This window comes from Mesoplodon densirostris, chromosome 3 (assembly GCF_025265405.1).
Source record: "Mesoplodon densirostris isolate mMesDen1 chromosome 3, mMesDen1 primary haplotype, whole genome shotgun sequence".
Classification (NCBI taxonomy): Eukaryota; Metazoa; Chordata; class Mammalia; order Artiodactyla; family Ziphiidae; genus Mesoplodon; species Mesoplodon densirostris.
The window spans coordinates 90747485-90767211 of record NC_082663.1 but is presented as its reverse complement, the minus strand read 5'-3'; the positions used below and the strand labels follow the sequence as shown (position 1 = coordinate 90767211).

Sequence of the window (19727 nt, the reverse complement as noted above, 5' to 3'; positions counted from 1 at the left end):
CTTACTCATCTTCTCTTTATTAGTAATCATTCTTTTTTCTTTATCTTTTTTATCCATTTACTTTTTCCAATTGTGCTTGTGACTCTCATTCATTCTCCCTCATCCCATCATATCACTGCAATTTTTTCTACAGCTTTATTTTTTCAGTATCAAATATCCTTACCTTAAATTCATTCAATATTACATATAAAATGAGTCACAGTAACAACAATAACATTTTAGTCCATTAACTGTATTCAGTGCCAATGTTATACTACACATCTCAACTAAAACTATTACCAGATCATTCTAATAAGTCAGTATGAAATCATAGCTCAGTAAATTTAAACATTTATCATCAAGTTGGGATTGCTTATATAAAATATAGCATCATTCTGACATGATCTGGCTTATTTGTTTTAAGCATTTGAGCAAACACACAAAAGAACAGATTTACTCTCTATATAATGAAATTATAGAAAATAAATCCTGATAAGCTCTTCTTGAAAAATTAGGTATGATAATACTAGTGATTCAAAACTTGCACCTCTGAGAATAATATTTAGTTTGCCTAAACATGGCTAACTATATTGGAGAATTCAGTGTATGTATGTCAGTGATATGATGTAAGAAATTTAATTTTTATTTTCCCTGTTTCTCATTTTTCTACATCTGAGTGTCTGGGCTAAATAAATAAATAAATAAATACTAATACCTTCAGAATAAAGGAAGACAACCAAGGTTTAAAATACGTAATATTTAAGCTGAACTTAACAACACACCTTGTCAGAGGAAGTACAAGGTTGCTTCTGCTAGACACGAAGGAAAACACTACAAAATATAAGCAGTTTATTATGTTATGAATGAAAATAACTATATTGCCCTATGCCAATGGTGGAAGCCAAGCGTTTACAATACCAACATGATAACTGACATACAACTTAAACAACTAAATGATAGTTTGCTAATTTTCTAAATAGAAGCAAATAAGCAAATCTTATTTACTATATTATTATATATAATGGATGCACATCTTTATTTTTCAGTATTTTTATTTTCTAAATTCAAATGCAAAGTAATTCAAAAATTAAAATAATTTATATGTCAACAGAATCCAGAAAAATATTAATTTTAAAGAGACAAAAGAATAATAATTCTTCTGACATCTAAAGAACAATTATCTGGAGCAAAATGTGCTTTATTCTGGTTTTAAAGAACATTTTTCAAAGAGTGTTACTATTATAAGGGTGTTCTGTACTCCACAGATCAGTGAACAACTAGTACTCACAAGAGGCTGTAAGATGGAACAAACTGTTTGCTCAGCCATTTATAACAAAAATTCTGCAGTAAAGCAATGGCTCTGGAGAAAGGGCAGTATTCTTGACATGACTAGAACATATCTTATCAAATATATTGTGGTTTGAAAGATTTTCAATGGAAATGGACCCTCATGATTGCCAGTAGGCTTTCAGATTATACAATGAAACCTGTCTAACACCTCTGTCCTTGACTTCAGAAGCAGTCTAGGAGAAAAAGTCCTCAATGCAAATTTATAACCTCCTGAAGCATGGAAAGATGCTGGATGTGGAGCAGACCTCAGTACCTGGAGGAACTATGGATAGGTTATTTAACTCTTTTAGTACAGTGGAAAAAAAAAAGAAAACATGCTTGGAGCTGATCATAACAGTGAATATTAAACATCTACCATCAGATACTGTATTCAGTTAAAGCCAAATTCATCTAAAGCTAATTATCTAATATTCTTCCTTCTAGCAACACTGATGATCAAAGTGTTCCATTAGACTGTCTTCACAGATAGCTCTACATTTTAGTCACACTGTAAAAAATGGTAAAATAAGTAGCTATGATAAGTTCAATGGGAATATTATCATGATTAATTCATTTCCCTATGTATAATGCAATTAACTGTTTTATTTTATCTAAAATTATGCTCTCTAGTTCCAATTTTTGTATGTTTATTTGAGTAAAGAAACAGTGATTTCATAGTTGCTGCTTTTTTAAGATTTTAAATTAAACATGCTTCCACACAGAAAAAAAATGAATTTGGATGTCTACCTCACACCATACACAGCTACTAACTTGTAATGGATCAAAGACCTACATGTAAAAGCTAAAACTATAAAACTCTAGAAGGAAACACAGGTGAAAATTGGCATGACCTTGAATTAGTCAAAGGTTTTTTAGATACAACACCAAAAGCATGTGAAATGAAAGAAAATTAGGTAAATTGGACTTTGTCAAAATTTAAAACTTTTGTGTGACAAAGAACATTACCAAGAAAGTGAAAAGACAATTCACAAAATGAGAAAAAATTTTTTCAAATTATATATCTGAAAAGGGGCTTGTATTCTGAATATATAAAGAACTCATAACTCAACAATGAAAAAAAACCACTAATTAAAACGTGTGCAAAGGATATGAATAGTCATAGCTCTGAAGAACATATGCAAGTGACCAATAATCACATTAAAAGATGCTCAACATCATTAGTCATCAGGAAAATGCAAATAAAACTACAATGAGATATCACTTCATATTTACTAGGATGCCTACAATTTTTAAAAAATGAAAAAATAACAAGTGTTGAGACTGTAGAGAAATTGGAAGACTCATGTATTATATACATTGCTGGTGGGAATGCAAAATGTTGCAACCACTGTGGAAAACAGTTTGGCAGTTCCTTAAACTTAAACATATAATTACCACACAACCCAGCAATTCCTCGGTATATAACTGAAAGAACTGAAAACATACATTCACTTAAAAACTTGCATGTGAATGTTCATTGCAGCATTATTCATAATAGCCAAAGGTGGAACAACCCAAATGTCCATCAGCTGATGAATGGATAAATAATATATGATAAATCCATACAAGGGAACATTATTCAGTTATAAAAAGGAATGAAGTATTGATACATGCTACAACATGGATGAACCTTGAAAACATTACACTAAGTTGAAAGAAACTAGACAAAAAAGGTCACATATTGTGTGACTCTTTTTATGTGAAATGTCCAGAATAGGCAAATCCATAGGGATCAAAAATAGATGAGTGATTACCAGAAAATTGAAAAGGGGGGGAATTAAGACTAATTGCTAACAGAAATGCAGTTGCTTATTGCAGAGATTGAAAGGTTCAGGAATTCTATAGTGGTGATGGTTGCACAACATAATGAATATACTAAAACCACTGTCTGTACACTTTGAAATGCTGATTTTTGTGTTGCGTGAAGTATATCACAATAAAATAATTTAAATAGGCGTAAGTCTGCCATTTTGCAGGGTTAAAATGTTTTTTATGAAGAAAAAAATCATTTATAGCAATTAAAAAATTTCCTTCCTCTATGTTACCTTTACCAAACTAGAATTCTCCAAAAAATACTAAATTATGTCAGAAAAAAATTTTAAATTACAATTAGGGAGCCTCTAAATTTTATCCATCTTAGATTATCATACTTAATACCTGAAACCTTCACACTCGCAGTAAGACTTAAAACCTCAGTTACCTCTGTAGTCGAGGGGAAAATCTTCTTCAAATATATAGGATATCTAACACCTCACAGAAATAGTTCTGTACCTTTATTCATAGTGTACCACAGTGTCATAAACTACAGACTATCTCAATCTTTTTAGTTCATGAGATTTCTGAATAAATCAGGCAATATCAAAGGGCACTTTACTGATGGAGATAATGATTGCCTTAATCATGAAGATAAAAATGTGATCAACTGGGGGAGGAAGTGACCGTTCCCTAGAATTCTCAATTACAGAGGGAACATATTCTTAAATGAAATGGGCATTTCATAGCTTCAAGGATGTTGACAAATTTATTAAAAATGTATATTTGAATGAGGCACATGTTTTGTGGGAAAGGCACTTCATTTCAGGTAAAAGCAGTTTGTAAACACCAAATTTTAACCTCTATCAATCACTGTCAATTTAGTAATTTTACTGAAGAATAAAGTAATTTTATTCTTCAGTAAAATTACTTAAGAATTTTATTCAGTAAAATTACTTATAATAAGTTTACTTTTAAGTGGAGAAAACAATATGCAAATACTTTCAGATACTTAAAAAGTTATGATTTATACCAATTAATTATGAAGATTGTACATACTATACCTGACACACTTTTAGGAGTGCCAACCCTATACAACTTCATCTTAATGAACAAATAGGATTTTTTAAATTTTAGATGTAAATCAGTGTGTCTTGAAAGAAAAAACCTCTCTCGTCCTCAGATCAACCCTGATTTATCAAAACTGGCTCTGCCTAGAGCCAAAAGCTGAACTTTCCATAACAATGAACTTCAAAGTAATGTAGGCAGCATGAAGTCTCAGAGCCACTGCATACTCCTAGGCACCTGTCTTGAGGGCACAAGGTTCTCAGGCAGCCCAAGTTGTGGGGAAAAAAACAAACATGGGAAATGGTACCCCATTCCCACAATCATAGAATTCTTATTTTTCTGTCACTAGCTAAACTTTTTAAGCTCTAAATTCCACTCTCCTACATTTCCATCTAAGAATAAAACTAAAGGAAACCTTGAGTTTATAATGAGCCTTGGCTCTCAAGTATTTCAGACATTTTATTCAAGTCAAGCTTGATCTTTAACAGCACACAGGAAGAAAAAATGGTGGGGGACACCTTTCACAAATCAGCTATTAGGTGCTGGCACAAAGACCTCTGACCTAAGTGAAATGAAGGTGAGTTAATGACAACTTAATTATGTCCTGTGTTTCACTGACTCATTTTAATGTTAAATAATTTTATAAACGGTTCACTGAGGTATTTGAACATTTCTTTTCATGAACTGCATTTGTTTTTCTTTTTTAAAAACCTGTTTTAAAATTTTTCCTTTTAAGACCTGTTTTTCTTTTTTCTTCTAATAAAAGTTATCAAAAGACTCTCTTCATAGAGTCTCTGAAACTTCTTATAAACTCTTAATCAAGTCTCCTATACTTTATTTTGACTGTCAAATTGTAATAAAACAAGTCATATGAACTAGTATTTATCTGTAAAGTTGTAAATTTAAGAAAACAAAAGTAGGAGATAAGATTTGAAAGAGACTTACTCTATCATGTAGCACTTGCCCATAATTATTTGTATTTTCACTTACTATTTAATGCCTTATGAGATGGTCTGCATTAGCTCTACTTCCATAGAACACACTTCAGCATATTGGAAGTGACAATGGCAGCATCAAAGGTTAAAATCGATCTCTTTTATACAAAAATATAATTTTCTGCTTTTTTGTTAATTAAAATACTTGACACTTTGCCACAATTGTACATAAAAGATTGTTGCCTGAGTGGAACAAATATGGGAACATGTGTTTTATATTAAAAAGGAATTAGAGCAAATAAATCCAAAATGTGAATGGACATTTAACTAATCTAAGGTTAGGAAACACTTTTTTTTTCCAAATAAGAGGAGGTCACATTGTCTTAGCTGAACTTTTAAAGAATAAGAAATGATATTAAGATATTATTCTGTAGAAACTTCACAAGATGGGGGGAAAAGCATGTAATTAATTTGTACTGAATATTGTTTTAACCATCATTCAATAAAATACTATTATAAAGCTCTACTGTGAATGAGGCATGGCTAGAATAAAAAGTTTGATAATTTAGTTTTATAGGTCATGCAGTAAGAAAAATACTTTATAATTTTATATATAAATAAGATAAGAATATTTTTTATCTTGCTTGCCTATAGCTGCTACTACTAGGGGTAATTAATATTCTATTCATTACTGCAATGTGCCTAGCCCAAATTTCAAACGGACTTCAATTATCTAACTAAAATGTTCTTAAAGATATGAACACACATATAAATTGATACATTTTAAAAATACATATACAATAATCCCTATTATAAAAACATGTTTCACTGTAAAAGAAACTGTTTATATTTTTCTCCCAATAAAGCCCCAAAGTACATAAAATACTCCCTGTAACTACTTATATGTAGTACAGAAAATCTACAATACAAGTTTCTTTCTTTCCTGCCTACATCACTGCTACTAGGGGTTTTAATATACACATATATACACAGACTCATACGCCCACAAAAAGTTAAATTGTGTACTTACCTTTCCGTTCATAAATACAAGTTTACATATTATATTCATTGGTATATCAGAAAGAAGGTAGACAATGACTATTTTCAGTAGCATAGAGAGTTCATCCTACTTACTGTTGAAGAGCCCAGTGCAGACTTTGGAGACCTAATGATTCCAGCAATTGAATGACGAATAGACTCAAATTTGGATAGCCTCTCCTTTCTTTCCTGGAGAGATTAAGAAAGAAGCCTTCAGCAGTAGTAAACTATCTAGTATATACACAGTTATGCTAGGTATTTAGGTATTTATCCACAGCTTATGTCCATCCACTCTGTCTTCCAAGTAAATAATGTAAGCTTCCTAACATTAAGAATGAAAAATAACCAAATGCATATGAACTCTATAGCATTTTATTTTCCTGGTCCCTCAATAAATGTCATGATTTGGGGAAAAATAAGAAAGAAATAGAAATTCATGAGATGAGAGAAAACAAGAAATGCTGAGGAAACACACAGAAAACCAAATATTAGCGCTCAGAGGAAAAAAAAAAGACAGCTAGAAGGAACCAGTCTAACAGAAAGTTTCAGATAGTACTGTAGTTGTGACATATTCTTCATAAATTTAATTACAAAACAACTGCTGTATATGCCTTGCTCCCACTCTTCCATTCTCCACATCTTGGCTATCCCTTTTTAACAGTTTTCGCCTTCCCAAATGTTTTTATTTCAGAAGATTTCTCAAGCACTAGAAATAGATTTAAAAAAAATCCCAAACACCCCAGCTCTTCCAAATGACAGTCTATTTAGATGTCACGGTAAATTACAAATGAACAACTTTAACCAGAAAGCACACAACAGTTCTCAAAGCAAGGCTCTTAAAGGAGGCACTAAGGTAGAAACAATAAGGTTCTTGATGTCAGAAGGGAAAAAAAGTATAAGTTTGGGCAAATCATTTAACTATTCTGGCTCTTAAGTTTCCATATCTGTAAACAGGAGGACACTGGACTAGATAAAAATCTTCATCTCAAAAAATTCGTGACCATTGTTCAAGTCCCCAATCATTTGCATTGCATTGATTATTGATGAAACTTTCATAGAAGAGCTCCACTGCATCAGGCTGGCAACCAGAGTTACTCCCCTTAGGACAATTATTTATATCCTGCCTGAGGGTACCCTCAGAACTTGTTCCCCAATGGAAGGATGAACTATGGAGAGTGAAAGGTAACACTGGAACACTTTTTTGTTAATAATAGCTTGTTGAAGAAATAACCATATATTATTTCTTACAGACTTCCGTAAATAAACTCAATCTAATAACATTCTTAGAAGGAACAACGAAAGTGATTATTTGGCCCTGAAGGAACAGTCAGATACTTATTCAAGTCAGTAGGCAATAAGATTCAAGAAAAAGATAACATTCATGCTCAAACCCCAGGCTGAGGGCCAAATATCTTTGGGACTACTTATGCAAAGCAGCCATGAAATTTGGAGGGATTTTGTGAGAAATAGCTACAGGGAAACTATAACGCTAGAGAAGATTGTCTCCTGAAAACAATTCTAAACTGTTGATAACTCTATAATATAAATGAAATATTTCAAATATCAACATGTCCTTCATAAAAGGAATGCATTTATAAATAAACAAATAGCTTAGTCTTTTGCAGATATTGATTTGCTGGAGAGAATGAAGGATACACAGTTTCTATTCCCATCCCATCACGGTATACAATTTAAGTATAAAACAGTTTCTAAATGATTTATTTTAGCAATTGGGTTCTGACTGAAGAGAAATCATTTTAGAAGTGTTCACTGTCTAGTAACCTAGTTTGTCATGCTGTCTTTTTTTCTTTGATGCTTGCATATTAAGAACATTTATTAAAAGAAAGCCCCCTTGCTAAGTCAGGCATTTTCATATTTTAAAATGATGAAATTGGAATCTAAATGTGCAAAAGGAACATTTGAATGATTAAGATTTTGTCTTAAAATAACAATGCTAAGGAAATTTATAGTAAAACAGAATGGAGTTCAACAAAACCTAGGTTATAAAGCTTTCTATCATTCTTCCTGCTTTCTTGACTCTGTATCTTCTTAAATGATTTCTCCAGGGACATAAATCCCAAGCCTCAGGCTATAATCAGCTCCCTCCCTGTTCAATATAGAAATATAATTCATGTTCCACGGAGGTTTTCTCAAATGTATGAGCAAAAACGTACTATAATTCTTTTAATAAAGTATCCAGTAGTGCAAGATGTACACCAACTAGTTTCCTTTTGAGCACCTCACTGACTCAACAATTTAAGTACTAATAGATTTTGCTCAGTAAGCAACTGTGCATTTCAGGTTTTTTTAAAACTTACAGTACTATGAGTTAAATTATCAAGACATCTTAACTGAAATTCTGCTTTTAAAACAATTAAGGGATATAATAATAGGGCAGTACATTTATCTTCTTTGCTTAAACTAATAAATTATTAAACAAAGAATACATTATGATGAGAATGAAAGTATTTCATTAGAGGTCCCTATGTCTAGTAATCAAGGCACTTTACCAATTCAGCCACACCCTCATGAAGCTCATTATTCTATTTAACAAATTATTCATTATTCATCATTATTATTCATTATTCCCAAGCTCGTTATTCTATTTAATAAATTATTTTGAACAGATCAAAATAATCCCTTTGCCATTACCTGTGTAAGCTGAACATATCTTTCTCACAGCAGCTTCCTTATCTCTCCTCCCTCTTCCCTCTCTGCCTCCCATTTTCCCTTCTTTTCTCTTCCCTCTCTCCCTTACCATAATGAGTGCTTATAATATTAGCTATTATTATTAGTTGGGTTTTACTAATATTGACAAGGACATTTGGGCTGCTTCCATCTTTTGGCTATTGTGAATAGTGCTGCTATGAACATTCGTACACATGTACTTGGGTATCTGTTTTCAACTCTTTCAGGGATTTATCTAGAAGTGGAATTACTGGGTCATATGGTAATTCTATGTTTACCTTTTTGAGGAACAGCCAAACTGTTCTTTCACAGTGGCTGACCCATTTTACATTCCCACCAGCAACGGATGCGGCTTCTAACTTCTCCACATCCTCACCAACACTTATTATTTCTGTTTTTCTGATTATCATCATCTCAGTGGTTGCAAAGTGCTGCTTGCCTTTATTTTTTTTAAGGATATTTTCACAGGATATAGAATTAAAAGTCGATGGCTTTTTTTTTTCTTCCAGCACTTTGTCTTCTGGTCTCCATTGCTTCTGGTATGAAGTCAGCTAGAATTCATGTCATTATTCCCCTATACATAATGTTTCTTTTTTCTCTCACTGCTTTTATAATCAACTAGGAATAAGTACATGTAATTTTTTTTCTTTTAATTATCCTGCTTGGGATCTGTTAAATTTCCTGGACCTGTGGGTTGGAAATGTTGGAAAACACTTAACCATTGTCTCTTCAAATATGTTTCTACTCCCACCTCCCTCTCTCCTTTCTTCCTTAGATTCTAATTACAGGTATGTTAGCCCTTTTGATATTACCCCATGATCCCAAACACTCTATTACCTATTTTTCTCTTTTTGCTTCATTGTGAATACTTTGTGTCAACCTGTCTTCAAAGCTCACTATAATTTTCCTCTCTGTGTCCAGTCTACTGACAAGTCCGTCTAATGAATTGCTCAGCACTGATACTATATTTTTCATTCTAGAATTTCTATTTTTTATAGCATCCACATTGCTGCTAAACTTCTCCATCTTTTCATATACATTGTCTATCTTTTCTATTAGATCCCTTAGTATTTTTGTAAAAGCTACATTAAAGACATTGTCTGATAATTCCAATACCTGGGCCATCTCTGAGTCTGCTTATTTTCTTAGCTGTGGGTCACACTTCTTACTTTTTAGTGGGCCATATAATCTTTGATTGTGTGCCAGATGGTTTGTATAAAAAAAAGTAGAATCTGAATTCAATAATATTTACCTCAAGAAAGAGGCATACATACTCCTTTTTTCTGTCAGGCTGCTAGAATTGGGGCTGTAGTTAATAAGTTGGGCCTTGCTTCTGCTGCTGCTCTGGTCTGAATTAGTTCACCACCAGCTTCAAATATTTGGGGCTAGATCAAGAGTTTTTCTTCAGCTAGGAATGGAATCTGAGCCCTGGCAAGATTCCAGCACCCTCTTTTTTGGGAGGGGTGTAGGATAGGCAGGCACTAGGGAGTTCTCTTTACTCTCCAGGCTCACCCACTACTTTATACATCTAAGATAACTTTCTATCCTCCTTCCTAGCCTTTGGAAAGCCATTGCCCTGTACTCTGTGAAGACCCAGAATTCCCTGAAGAGAATCAACTTGGGAGGGATTTCGTATTGTCTTCTGTTGGTGAAAATCCAGAGTGCTCAGTCCTCCTGTCCAAAAGCCTCAAACACCACCCACCCCCCAACAACAGTGTACCACCTTTTTGGTGCGGGGAGAACTTCATTTGGAGTATCTTTCTCAAGTCTCCTTCTCTGATTATCTGCTCCACTTGGCGAAGACCCTTGAGTAAATGCTGGTGAGTGGATGCTGCCTCACTCTGTGGGGAGGGCTCCTCCAGATTCTAATCTGTCACACCAGCCTACACACTGTTCTTACAAGTTTGTTAAAAGCTTCTTGAGTTGACTTCTTATTCCCTTCGATGGAAGTTTCCTCTTATCACACAGTTCCACCAAGGATGGAAGTAATCACAGGTTTTTTGTTTGTTTGTTTTTTGGTTTTGTTTTTGTTTCCTATGAAAGGCTTGCCACTTTCTGGACTTTGGTTCATTTAGGTTTCTTTCTGTCCTCAGATTCCTGATGAGTATTTTTTTTAACTATTATTTTGTACCTTATCCTCCTTATTTTGGTTATGAGGTAAGAATGAACATCTCTTGTGACTTTCTATATCCAAACAGGATGCAGCATTCATATGTATTTTATTAAGACAAGTAACCTACCAGTCATAATTTTATTTACCTTTATTCACAAACCAAGAAAATAAAAAGACACAATTTAAGGGTCTTCAGTATGACAAAGAAGCCATTAATTTATCAAAAGTTACAGACTTGAATTTAACTACCATTTTCTAAAGCAGTCAATTATCACAACAGGCCTTTAAAGACTATGTTCCTCAGAAGATTATTTAAAGGGTTAAACTCCAGACATCACAAAAATTTTGCTTGTTATTCTGTTTTGGTTTTCTTGTTTTTTGCTTTTATGTTTGTTTGTTTTGTTTTGTTGATTGCTCTTGGTGGGTAGGGGAGATGAAGTTTATTGGTTTTATATTTTCTGCAGAGGACCTCACAAGGACACTATAAAGACTACTATGTACATTTTTCATTTCTGTAAACATTTTAAGTTTCCAACTTTATCTAAGAAGTTTCATGAACGATTTTACTGTTTGATATTTTCATACTGCACATGTATCAATAATCCTCTTATCTGTTCGGAGCTCCTTTTGTTACTGGAACTAATAACTGAGAACATTTCAGGTTTCAAGGCCTCAGTCAAGACTTTATTAGAATGGAATCAGCAACTGCAGGACCCAAAAGAAAGTCATGACTTAAATAACAAAAAAGAATAAATTTTAAAGAAGGGAATGTGGCGCTCATAATGTTACGCTTCCATTATCAGCAAATAAAATCCAACTGGGAAACCTGTTTTAGAAAGAAGTCAGTTAGGCTCTAAGCATTTGTCTCACCCTCAACCCCTTTCTAAGAGAAACTGCCACACTATGAGATTGCTGGTACCATCTGCCTGAGAATGAAGTTAATAGATAAAAGGTGAGAAATGAAGACAGACAAATTCTTGATGACATGATTTGAATTTCTGGATATATCCAGTTATGTGAGTGGATAAACTCTCTTTTTTGCTTTAACTAATCTGCCTTACTTGACTGCTACATAGAATGAATACAGCAGGCCTTCCTAGAATATCCATGAGTAACTGAAGATTTCTAGTAAATGATTACAAATATCACAATTGTCACTAACAAAATAATGCACTAACATTTTTTTTTTTTTTTTTTTGTGGTATGCGGGCCTCTCACTGTTGTGGCCTCTCCCGCTGCGGAGCACAGGCTCCGGACGCGCCCGCTCAGCAGCCATGGCTCATGGGCCCAGCCGCTCCGCGGCATGTGGGATCTTCCCAGACCGGGGCACGAACCCGTGTCCCCTGCATCGGCAGGCAGACTCTCAACCACTGCGCCACCAGGGAAGCCCTGCACTAACATTTTTAATGTTTTGGACACATATTTACTTCAACAGGAAAATAAATGTTTTAATATTGAAATACATTAACATAAATGTAAAAATTATTTGCAAAATAAACACTATGTTGTGATGATTACTCTTACTTATTCCCAATAATTTAACAGTTTCAGCACATGACACACAAAACAACTGCTCAACATGTTGGTGAAAACCCTAGTTTAGATGGTTATTAATAGATGTTATACTACAAAAGGTTCAGTCATTCCACAGATTAGAACTGCTCAGTGAAACAAACTTAAACAGATTTCTTAAATGAAACATGTCTCAGAGCCTCAATAATGCATTAGTACATGCACTCTTTTTTTGGAAGAAATATTATTCTGCAAAATTCACTTCAAGAAATGCTGTCATGAGGCTTTCATTATGAGGCAGTTAGAGGGAAAACATTCTCCTCCACTTTACATCAGTCATGGCTTTTTCTTGGACATTATCTTCACATGTAACAGCTCCAAATTAACTAATTCCAGCTCCTCTCTTTCTGGCCACAAGCACCTACCCCATTGGTTTGCTTTTACCAGTTCCACTATAACCATTTTCCAACATCACTGAAACCCTAAGGCTCTGAGTCTCCTAATCTCTCCCAATCAATCACCTTCTCATTTCTTCTCTTCTTTTTCTAACTGAGATGCCATGACACATCATTTCACTGACACTTTTGCCAATATTCTAAATTCCCTTGCTCTCCTGTCTCTTTGTTGTCCCCAGGCAGCAAACCCTAATGGTGGATCGATTCAACTTTCTGCATTCAGCAACTCACCACTGCTGGGGAGAATCACATGATTATTACTTCAAAAGAGCCCTAAATATCTGACATACTATGAAATTTCTCTGGCTAGCTCACTTCTTAACTCTCCTGCTGCCGTTGTCAACAATTTCAAACCTTTCTTACTTTTCTCGTGTCTAAAACCACCTTGTTCTACCCTCTACAGCTTCTTTAGAAGGAAGCTACAAGCCAGCAACTCCTTCAACTTCCCTTTTCAAACCTACAAATCCATTCCTTCTCTTCCCATTCTAACCCCTTCCCCACTTGGAAACATGAAGCTGTCTCTCTCCCACCAAGGGTGACCACTCTACTTGTACCTCATCCCTTCCTGTCCTCCCAAGGACTTTACACCTTAAAAAACCCCAATAGATTTCTCTTTGATGTACTGTCCCATCAGCTTTTATATTTAAGTTGCTCTCATAGGAAAACAAGGAGAAGAGGTAGTAAGAGAAAGGAGGTAGGAGAGAGAAATGAAGAGAAGAAAGGATGAACCTTTCCCTTTACCACACATCCTTCTCCAGCTACTGCTTGCTCTTTACAAAAAAAAAAAAAAATCCCTAAAAGAGTTATCTATGTAAGCTAGAAATCTCAGGACCAAGTGTCTATTCCTATACAATAGGCACTAATCTATTTAAATTAATAAAGCATCCATTGCATATACTGGTATTTTCAGAAATTCATTCACTATTTCATCATTAGGCAATAAGCAGAGCAGAATCAATAAGTGATGAAGAGCATACTGGCCTAGAACAGTCAATATGCAACTCCAAATATCATACTTATTATCAGGAAGAACTTTGATTAGGTGTCATCGTCCAAACTACAATTTTTCAGCTGAAAATTTAGAGTGGGTATTCATCAAGTAACCATATCAATGGTTTCACAAAATTATTAAAGGTAAAATAATAGTACAATAATTCTAAATATTTAAAATTGTATTTTTTATTAAGCAAAATTATTACATGGGAGAAAAAGTGTAGAGATATGAGAATTTGAAAATCCCCTAAATCTCCTTGTTCCTACTGAGTTCTCCAGAGATTTTATAACTAGCGTTGTTTATCTCTGTCCTTATAGAGGAAACCTTAATTTATACCTATTGTAAATGCACACAGAAAATATAATAACAAAGAAAGTATAGCCCAGAAACACTAATCGTATTTTCATCCAACAGTGTGAAGTAAAAACTCTATATAGCTCTCTGAGTACAGAGATGACTGAATCCTCAAAATAAGGCCTCTCCAGGAAGGTTTCCTATAGTTATCTCACTCAGAGAAAAATTTCATGAAAATTCTAATAAAAGTACCTGAAAGGTTATAAATGGTGTTTAAATTTTTATTCCTGATGAATTTTTCACCCCACAACATTCCTTTTGGCTTTGATTATATACTTTCTATTTCAATATATAACTAGAGATAAGAAGTGATTTGTTCAATTGGAGTGGCAGCCCTAAAAATTGAGAGGCTATATTTTATTAAAATAATGGCCAAAGGGAATGTCAAATGTCTTGACTAAACTTCCCTAGGTTTGCATGACCTACACATTTTAGAAAGCACAGCTTTTAAAGGCACCATGATTGTTCTTCACTGTCTTCATTCCTTAGGCAAGCTAACTCTCCTGTTTCAAGATACACATTGGAAATATTTTCTCCTTGCCAAGCATTAACTTCCTACCTTACAAGTGGCTGCAATGTGTTTTATCTGAGATTCAGAAAAGTTTATACAGAAGAAAATTTTCTTATAAAGGGGAAGGAAAGCTGATACAAATATTTGTAATGTCTGGTAGTAATCAGATGGATTCACAACTTCTCAGGATGGGTAAAGAAAAGAGGAAGTGGTTTAGAGCCAATCTAGGTCTATTTAACGCAAATAGCTATGCTCAAAGGTACATAGCAAGCTCAGCAGTTATTTTGTTTTGTTTTGTTTTGTTTTTACATATCCAAGAGAATTAGAATAATACTATATAGGTGTAAGGCATTTGATTTTAATCATACTTTCATGGCCTTAGACACAGCAAAAATTTTTCCAGAGCCTCAAAACACTATTTAGCCATATTCAGAGTTTCTCAGAAGACAAAATTCATGCCTCAGAAAGCATTTCATCACCCCCCCCCACTTAAGTCATAATAAGCTCACAATTCACATTTAAAATTCAAAGAGCATAAAGAACTTTATATCTAATGGATAAGAAGCTGAAAGAAGACAGGTATTATATTGAGGATTAGAAAAAGTAAGACAAAAATATCAATGATTTCCTTGGTCATAGAAGTCATTGAAATTATACGATTAGTCTGTAATATTTCTAATTCAGAATACCTTTGCATAGCTATACTTTATTCCAAGTAAAAACCTAATCTTTTATCGGTACTACTCAAATTGTAGTATAATATCTATGGAACTGACTGACAGATACATAATATTTTCATTTTAAATAATACCAGGAGAAACAGCAATTCAATAAAGGATGAATCTTAATTAAACAATAATCCTCTTTATCAAAGGATAAAGAAAAAAGATTATCTCACCAAAAAAAATTTTTTTTTATTTTAAAAAGGAGTCTGGAATTTTCCTCTCATTAAAAAATAAAACAAAAACAAACAATAAAAAAACCCACCAGATACAATATGAAAGCATTATCATAAGTACCTTAGCCTACTTTCTTTCTGCTTCATGTGATAAAATAAAGCAGATGAGTTAATGGAGGAAGATTATACACGAACAGCATATAATTAGGAAGTACTCTATCAATGGATGAAAGACCAATGACACCCACAATGATCAATCTCAACGTTGGGATAGCGGTCCAACTAAAATATACTTTATTTTCCACAGATCATTATCGTAACTTTTCCTTCCCTCTGAAACTTAGCCATCTGAAAGTGCTGATAGAAAAAAAAAAATCAACTATATAACCGTCTCTGCTTATTCATTGTTATCCACTTGCTTCTCGTGTCACTGAAATTTTAATTTGCTCTCCCACATGACCTCAATGTTGCCAAACCCAATGGGTACTTTATTTGACTTTCCACAGAATGTTTCTCTGCTGACGGCTCCCCTCTTTTTCCTAGGCTTCAGTAACATCACTGCCTCTTGCTTTTCCTCCTATCTGTCTGGTTGTTCCACCTCATTCTCCCTTACAATATCCTTTTTCTTTGCCTGCCCCTTAAATGTCGGTCACCCAACATTATCATCCTTAGCCCTCCTCTATTGCCCCCCCCCCCAAAATCAAACACATTTATCTCTATCACTTCATTTATCATCTGCATGCAGATGATGCCCAAAAGCTACATCTCTAGGCCAGACCTCCAACTAGAACTCATCATCCTTCCCCCAGTCCAATCTGCTTCTATTCCTATGAGCCTTCCTTTCGTGGCTAGCGCCAACAACTACAGAATTCCGAAGGCAGAAATCTGGAGGTCAATCTTGGTATTCCTTCTCCCTCATATCTATATCCAATCAGTCACCAAATTCAAAAGTTTGTAAAATATCTCTAAAATCAGCCTCTTTCTTTCAGTACTCCCTGATGTGACTTCTGTTCAGGCACCAGCATTACTGCCCTGGATTGCTCTTTGCTCCTGTTCTCTACAAAGCCCCCAGAGTGGCCTTGGTAAAAAGGTAAATCAGACCATTTCACTCTGCTGCTTACTATCTTGAATGGCTCCCCCACTAAGTTCACAATAAAATCCCAATTCACACAAAAAGGTTTTTCCATAATATAGCTCCTACATATTTATTCAATCCCATCTCTCTCCACTTAACTTTTCATACGTAAAATATGGTCATATATAAATACTGAAGATTTAGAATGCACCATATTTTCTTTTACTTAAGTGATACATGATGCTTCTTCCTTTTCCTGAAATACTATTCCAATGTTTTTCTTTTTCCTTTTGCCCTGTCCACCTCTTATTCCTTCTTCAGGCCCAAAGTAGACTTTTACCCCAAGATCTGGCACTCTAAATCAAGAGTATTCTTTTTGGAGCGCAGAGAAAGATGGCGGAAGAGTAAGACGCAGAGATCACCTTCCTCCCCACAGATATATCAGAAATTCATCTACATGTAGAACAAATCCTACAGAACACCTTCTGAATGCTGACAGAAGACCTCAGACCCCCCAAAAGGCAAGAAACTCCCCACATACTTGGTCTGAGCTGGGTAGATGAAAGGCTCTTGGTGCTGCAGCCAGGAGTCAGTGCTGTGCCTCTGAAGTGGGAGAGCCAACTTCAGGACACGGGTCCACAAGAGACCTCCCAGCTCCACATAATATCAAGCAGTGAAAATCTCCCAGAGATCTCCATCTCAACACCAGCACCCAGCTTCAGTCAATGACCAGCAATCTACAGTGCTGGTCACCCTATGCCAAGCAACTACCAATGCAGGAACACAACCCCACACATTAGCAGAGAGGCTGCCTAAAAACATAATAAGGCACCCCAAAACACACCACCAGACGTGGACCTGTCCACCAGAAAGACAAGATCAAGCCTCAACCACCAGAACACAGGCACTAGTCCCCCCCACCAGGAAGCCTACACAACCTACTGAAACAACCTTAGCCACTGGGGACAGACACCAAAAACAACGGGAACTACGAATCTGCAGCCTGCAAAAAGGAGACCCCAAACACAGTAACATAAGCAAAATGAGAAGACAGAAAAACACACAGCAGGTGAAGGAGCAAGATAAAAACCTACCAGACCTAACAAATGAAGAGGTAATAGGCAGTCTACCTGAAAAAGAATTCAGAATAATGATAGTAAAGATGATCCAAGATTCTATTCCCAAGATCCAAAATCTTGGAAATGGAATAGACAAAATGCAAGAAACAGTTAACAAGGACCTAGAAGAACTAAAGATGAATCAAGCATCGATTAAAAACACAATAAATGAAATGAAAAATACTTTAGATGGGATCAATAGCAGAATAACTGAGGCAGAAGAATGGATAAGTGAGGTGGAAGATAAAATAGGGGAAATAACTGATGCAGAGCAGAATAAAGAAAAAAGAATGAAAAGAACAGAGGACAGTCTCAGAGACCTCTGGGACAACATTAAATGCACCAACATTCGAATTATAGGGGTTCCAGAAGAAGAAGAGAAAAAGAAAGGGACTGAGAAAATATTTGAAGAGATTATAGTTGAAAACTTCCCTAATATGGGAAAGGAAATAGTTAATCAAGTCCAGGAGGCACAGAGAGTCCCATACAGAATAAATCCAAGGAGAAATACGCCAAGACACATATTAATCAAACTGTCAAAAATTAAACACAAAGAAATCATATTAAAAGCAGCAAGGGAAAAACAACAAATAACACACAAGGGAATCCCCATCAGGTTAACAGCTGATCTCTCAGCAGAAACTCTACAAGCCAGAAGCGGGTGGCAGGACATAATTAAAGTGATGAAGGAGAGAAACCTGCAACCAAGATTACTCTACCCAGCAAGGATCTCATTCAGATTTCATGGAGAAATTAAAACGTTTACAGACAAGCAAAAGCTGAGAGAGTTCAGCACCACCAAACCAGCTTTACAACAAATGCTAAAGGAACTTCTCTAGGCAAGAAACACAACAGAAGGAATATACCTACAATAACGAACCCAAAGCAATTAAGGAAATGGGAATAGGAACATACATATCAATAATTACCTTAAATGTAAATGGACTAAATGCTCCCACCAAAAGACACAGATTGGCTGAATGGATACAAAAACAAGACCCATATATATGCTGTCTACAAGAGACCCACTTCAGACCTAGAGACACATACAGATTGAAAGTAAGGGGATGGAAAAAGATATTCCATGCAAATGGAAATCAAAAGAAAGCTGGAGTAGCAATTCTTGTATCAGACAAAATGGACTTTAAAATAAAGACTATTAGAAGAGACAAAGAAGGACACTACATAATGATCAAGGGATCGATCCAAGAAGAAGATATGACAATTGTAAATATTTATGCACCCAACATACGAGCACCTCAATACATAAGGCAAATACTAACAGCCATAAAAGGGGAAATCGACAGTAACACACTCACAGTAAGGGACTTTAACACCCCACTTTCACCAATGGACAGATCATCCAAAATGAAAATCAATAAGGAAACACAAGCTTTAAATGATACATTAAACAAGATGGACTTAATTGATATCTATAGGACATTCCATCCAAAAACAACAGAATACACATTTTTTTCAAGTGCTCATGGAACATTCTCCAGGATAGGTCATATCTTGGGTCACAAATCAAGCCTTGGTAAATTTAAGCAAATTGAAATTGTATCAAGTATCTTTTCCGACCACAATGCTATGAAACTAGACATCAATTACAGGAAAAGATCTGTAAAAAATACAAACACATGGAGGCTAAACAATACACTACTCAATGACGAAGTGATCACTGAAGAAATCAAAGAGGAAATAAAAAAATACCTAGAAACAAATGACAATGGAGACACGACGACCCAAAACTTATGGGACGCAGCAAAAGCAGTTCTAAGGGGGAAGTTTATAGCAATACAATCCCACCTTAAGAAACAGGAGACATCTCGAGTAAACAACCTGACCCTGCACCTAAAGCAATTAAAGCAAGAAGAACAAAATACCCCCAAAGTTAGCAGAAGGAAA

At 34.9% G+C, this 19727-nt stretch overlaps 1 protein-coding gene across 5 annotated transcripts in view; it reads right to left on the bottom strand.

The window, feature by feature from the left end:
- FER (FER tyrosine kinase) overlaps positions 1-19727 on the bottom strand; it is a 470473-nt gene that overhangs the window by 247886 nt on the left and 202860 nt on the right. For all 5 annotated transcript variants that reach the window (XM_060093231.1, XM_060093230.1, XM_060093228.1 and 2 more), the window contains one exon: positions 6198-6290. In XM_060093231.1, coding sequence (XP_059949214.1) covers positions 6198-6290 — 93 coding nt within the window. The remainder of the gene's footprint in view (positions 1-6197; positions 6291-19727) is intronic.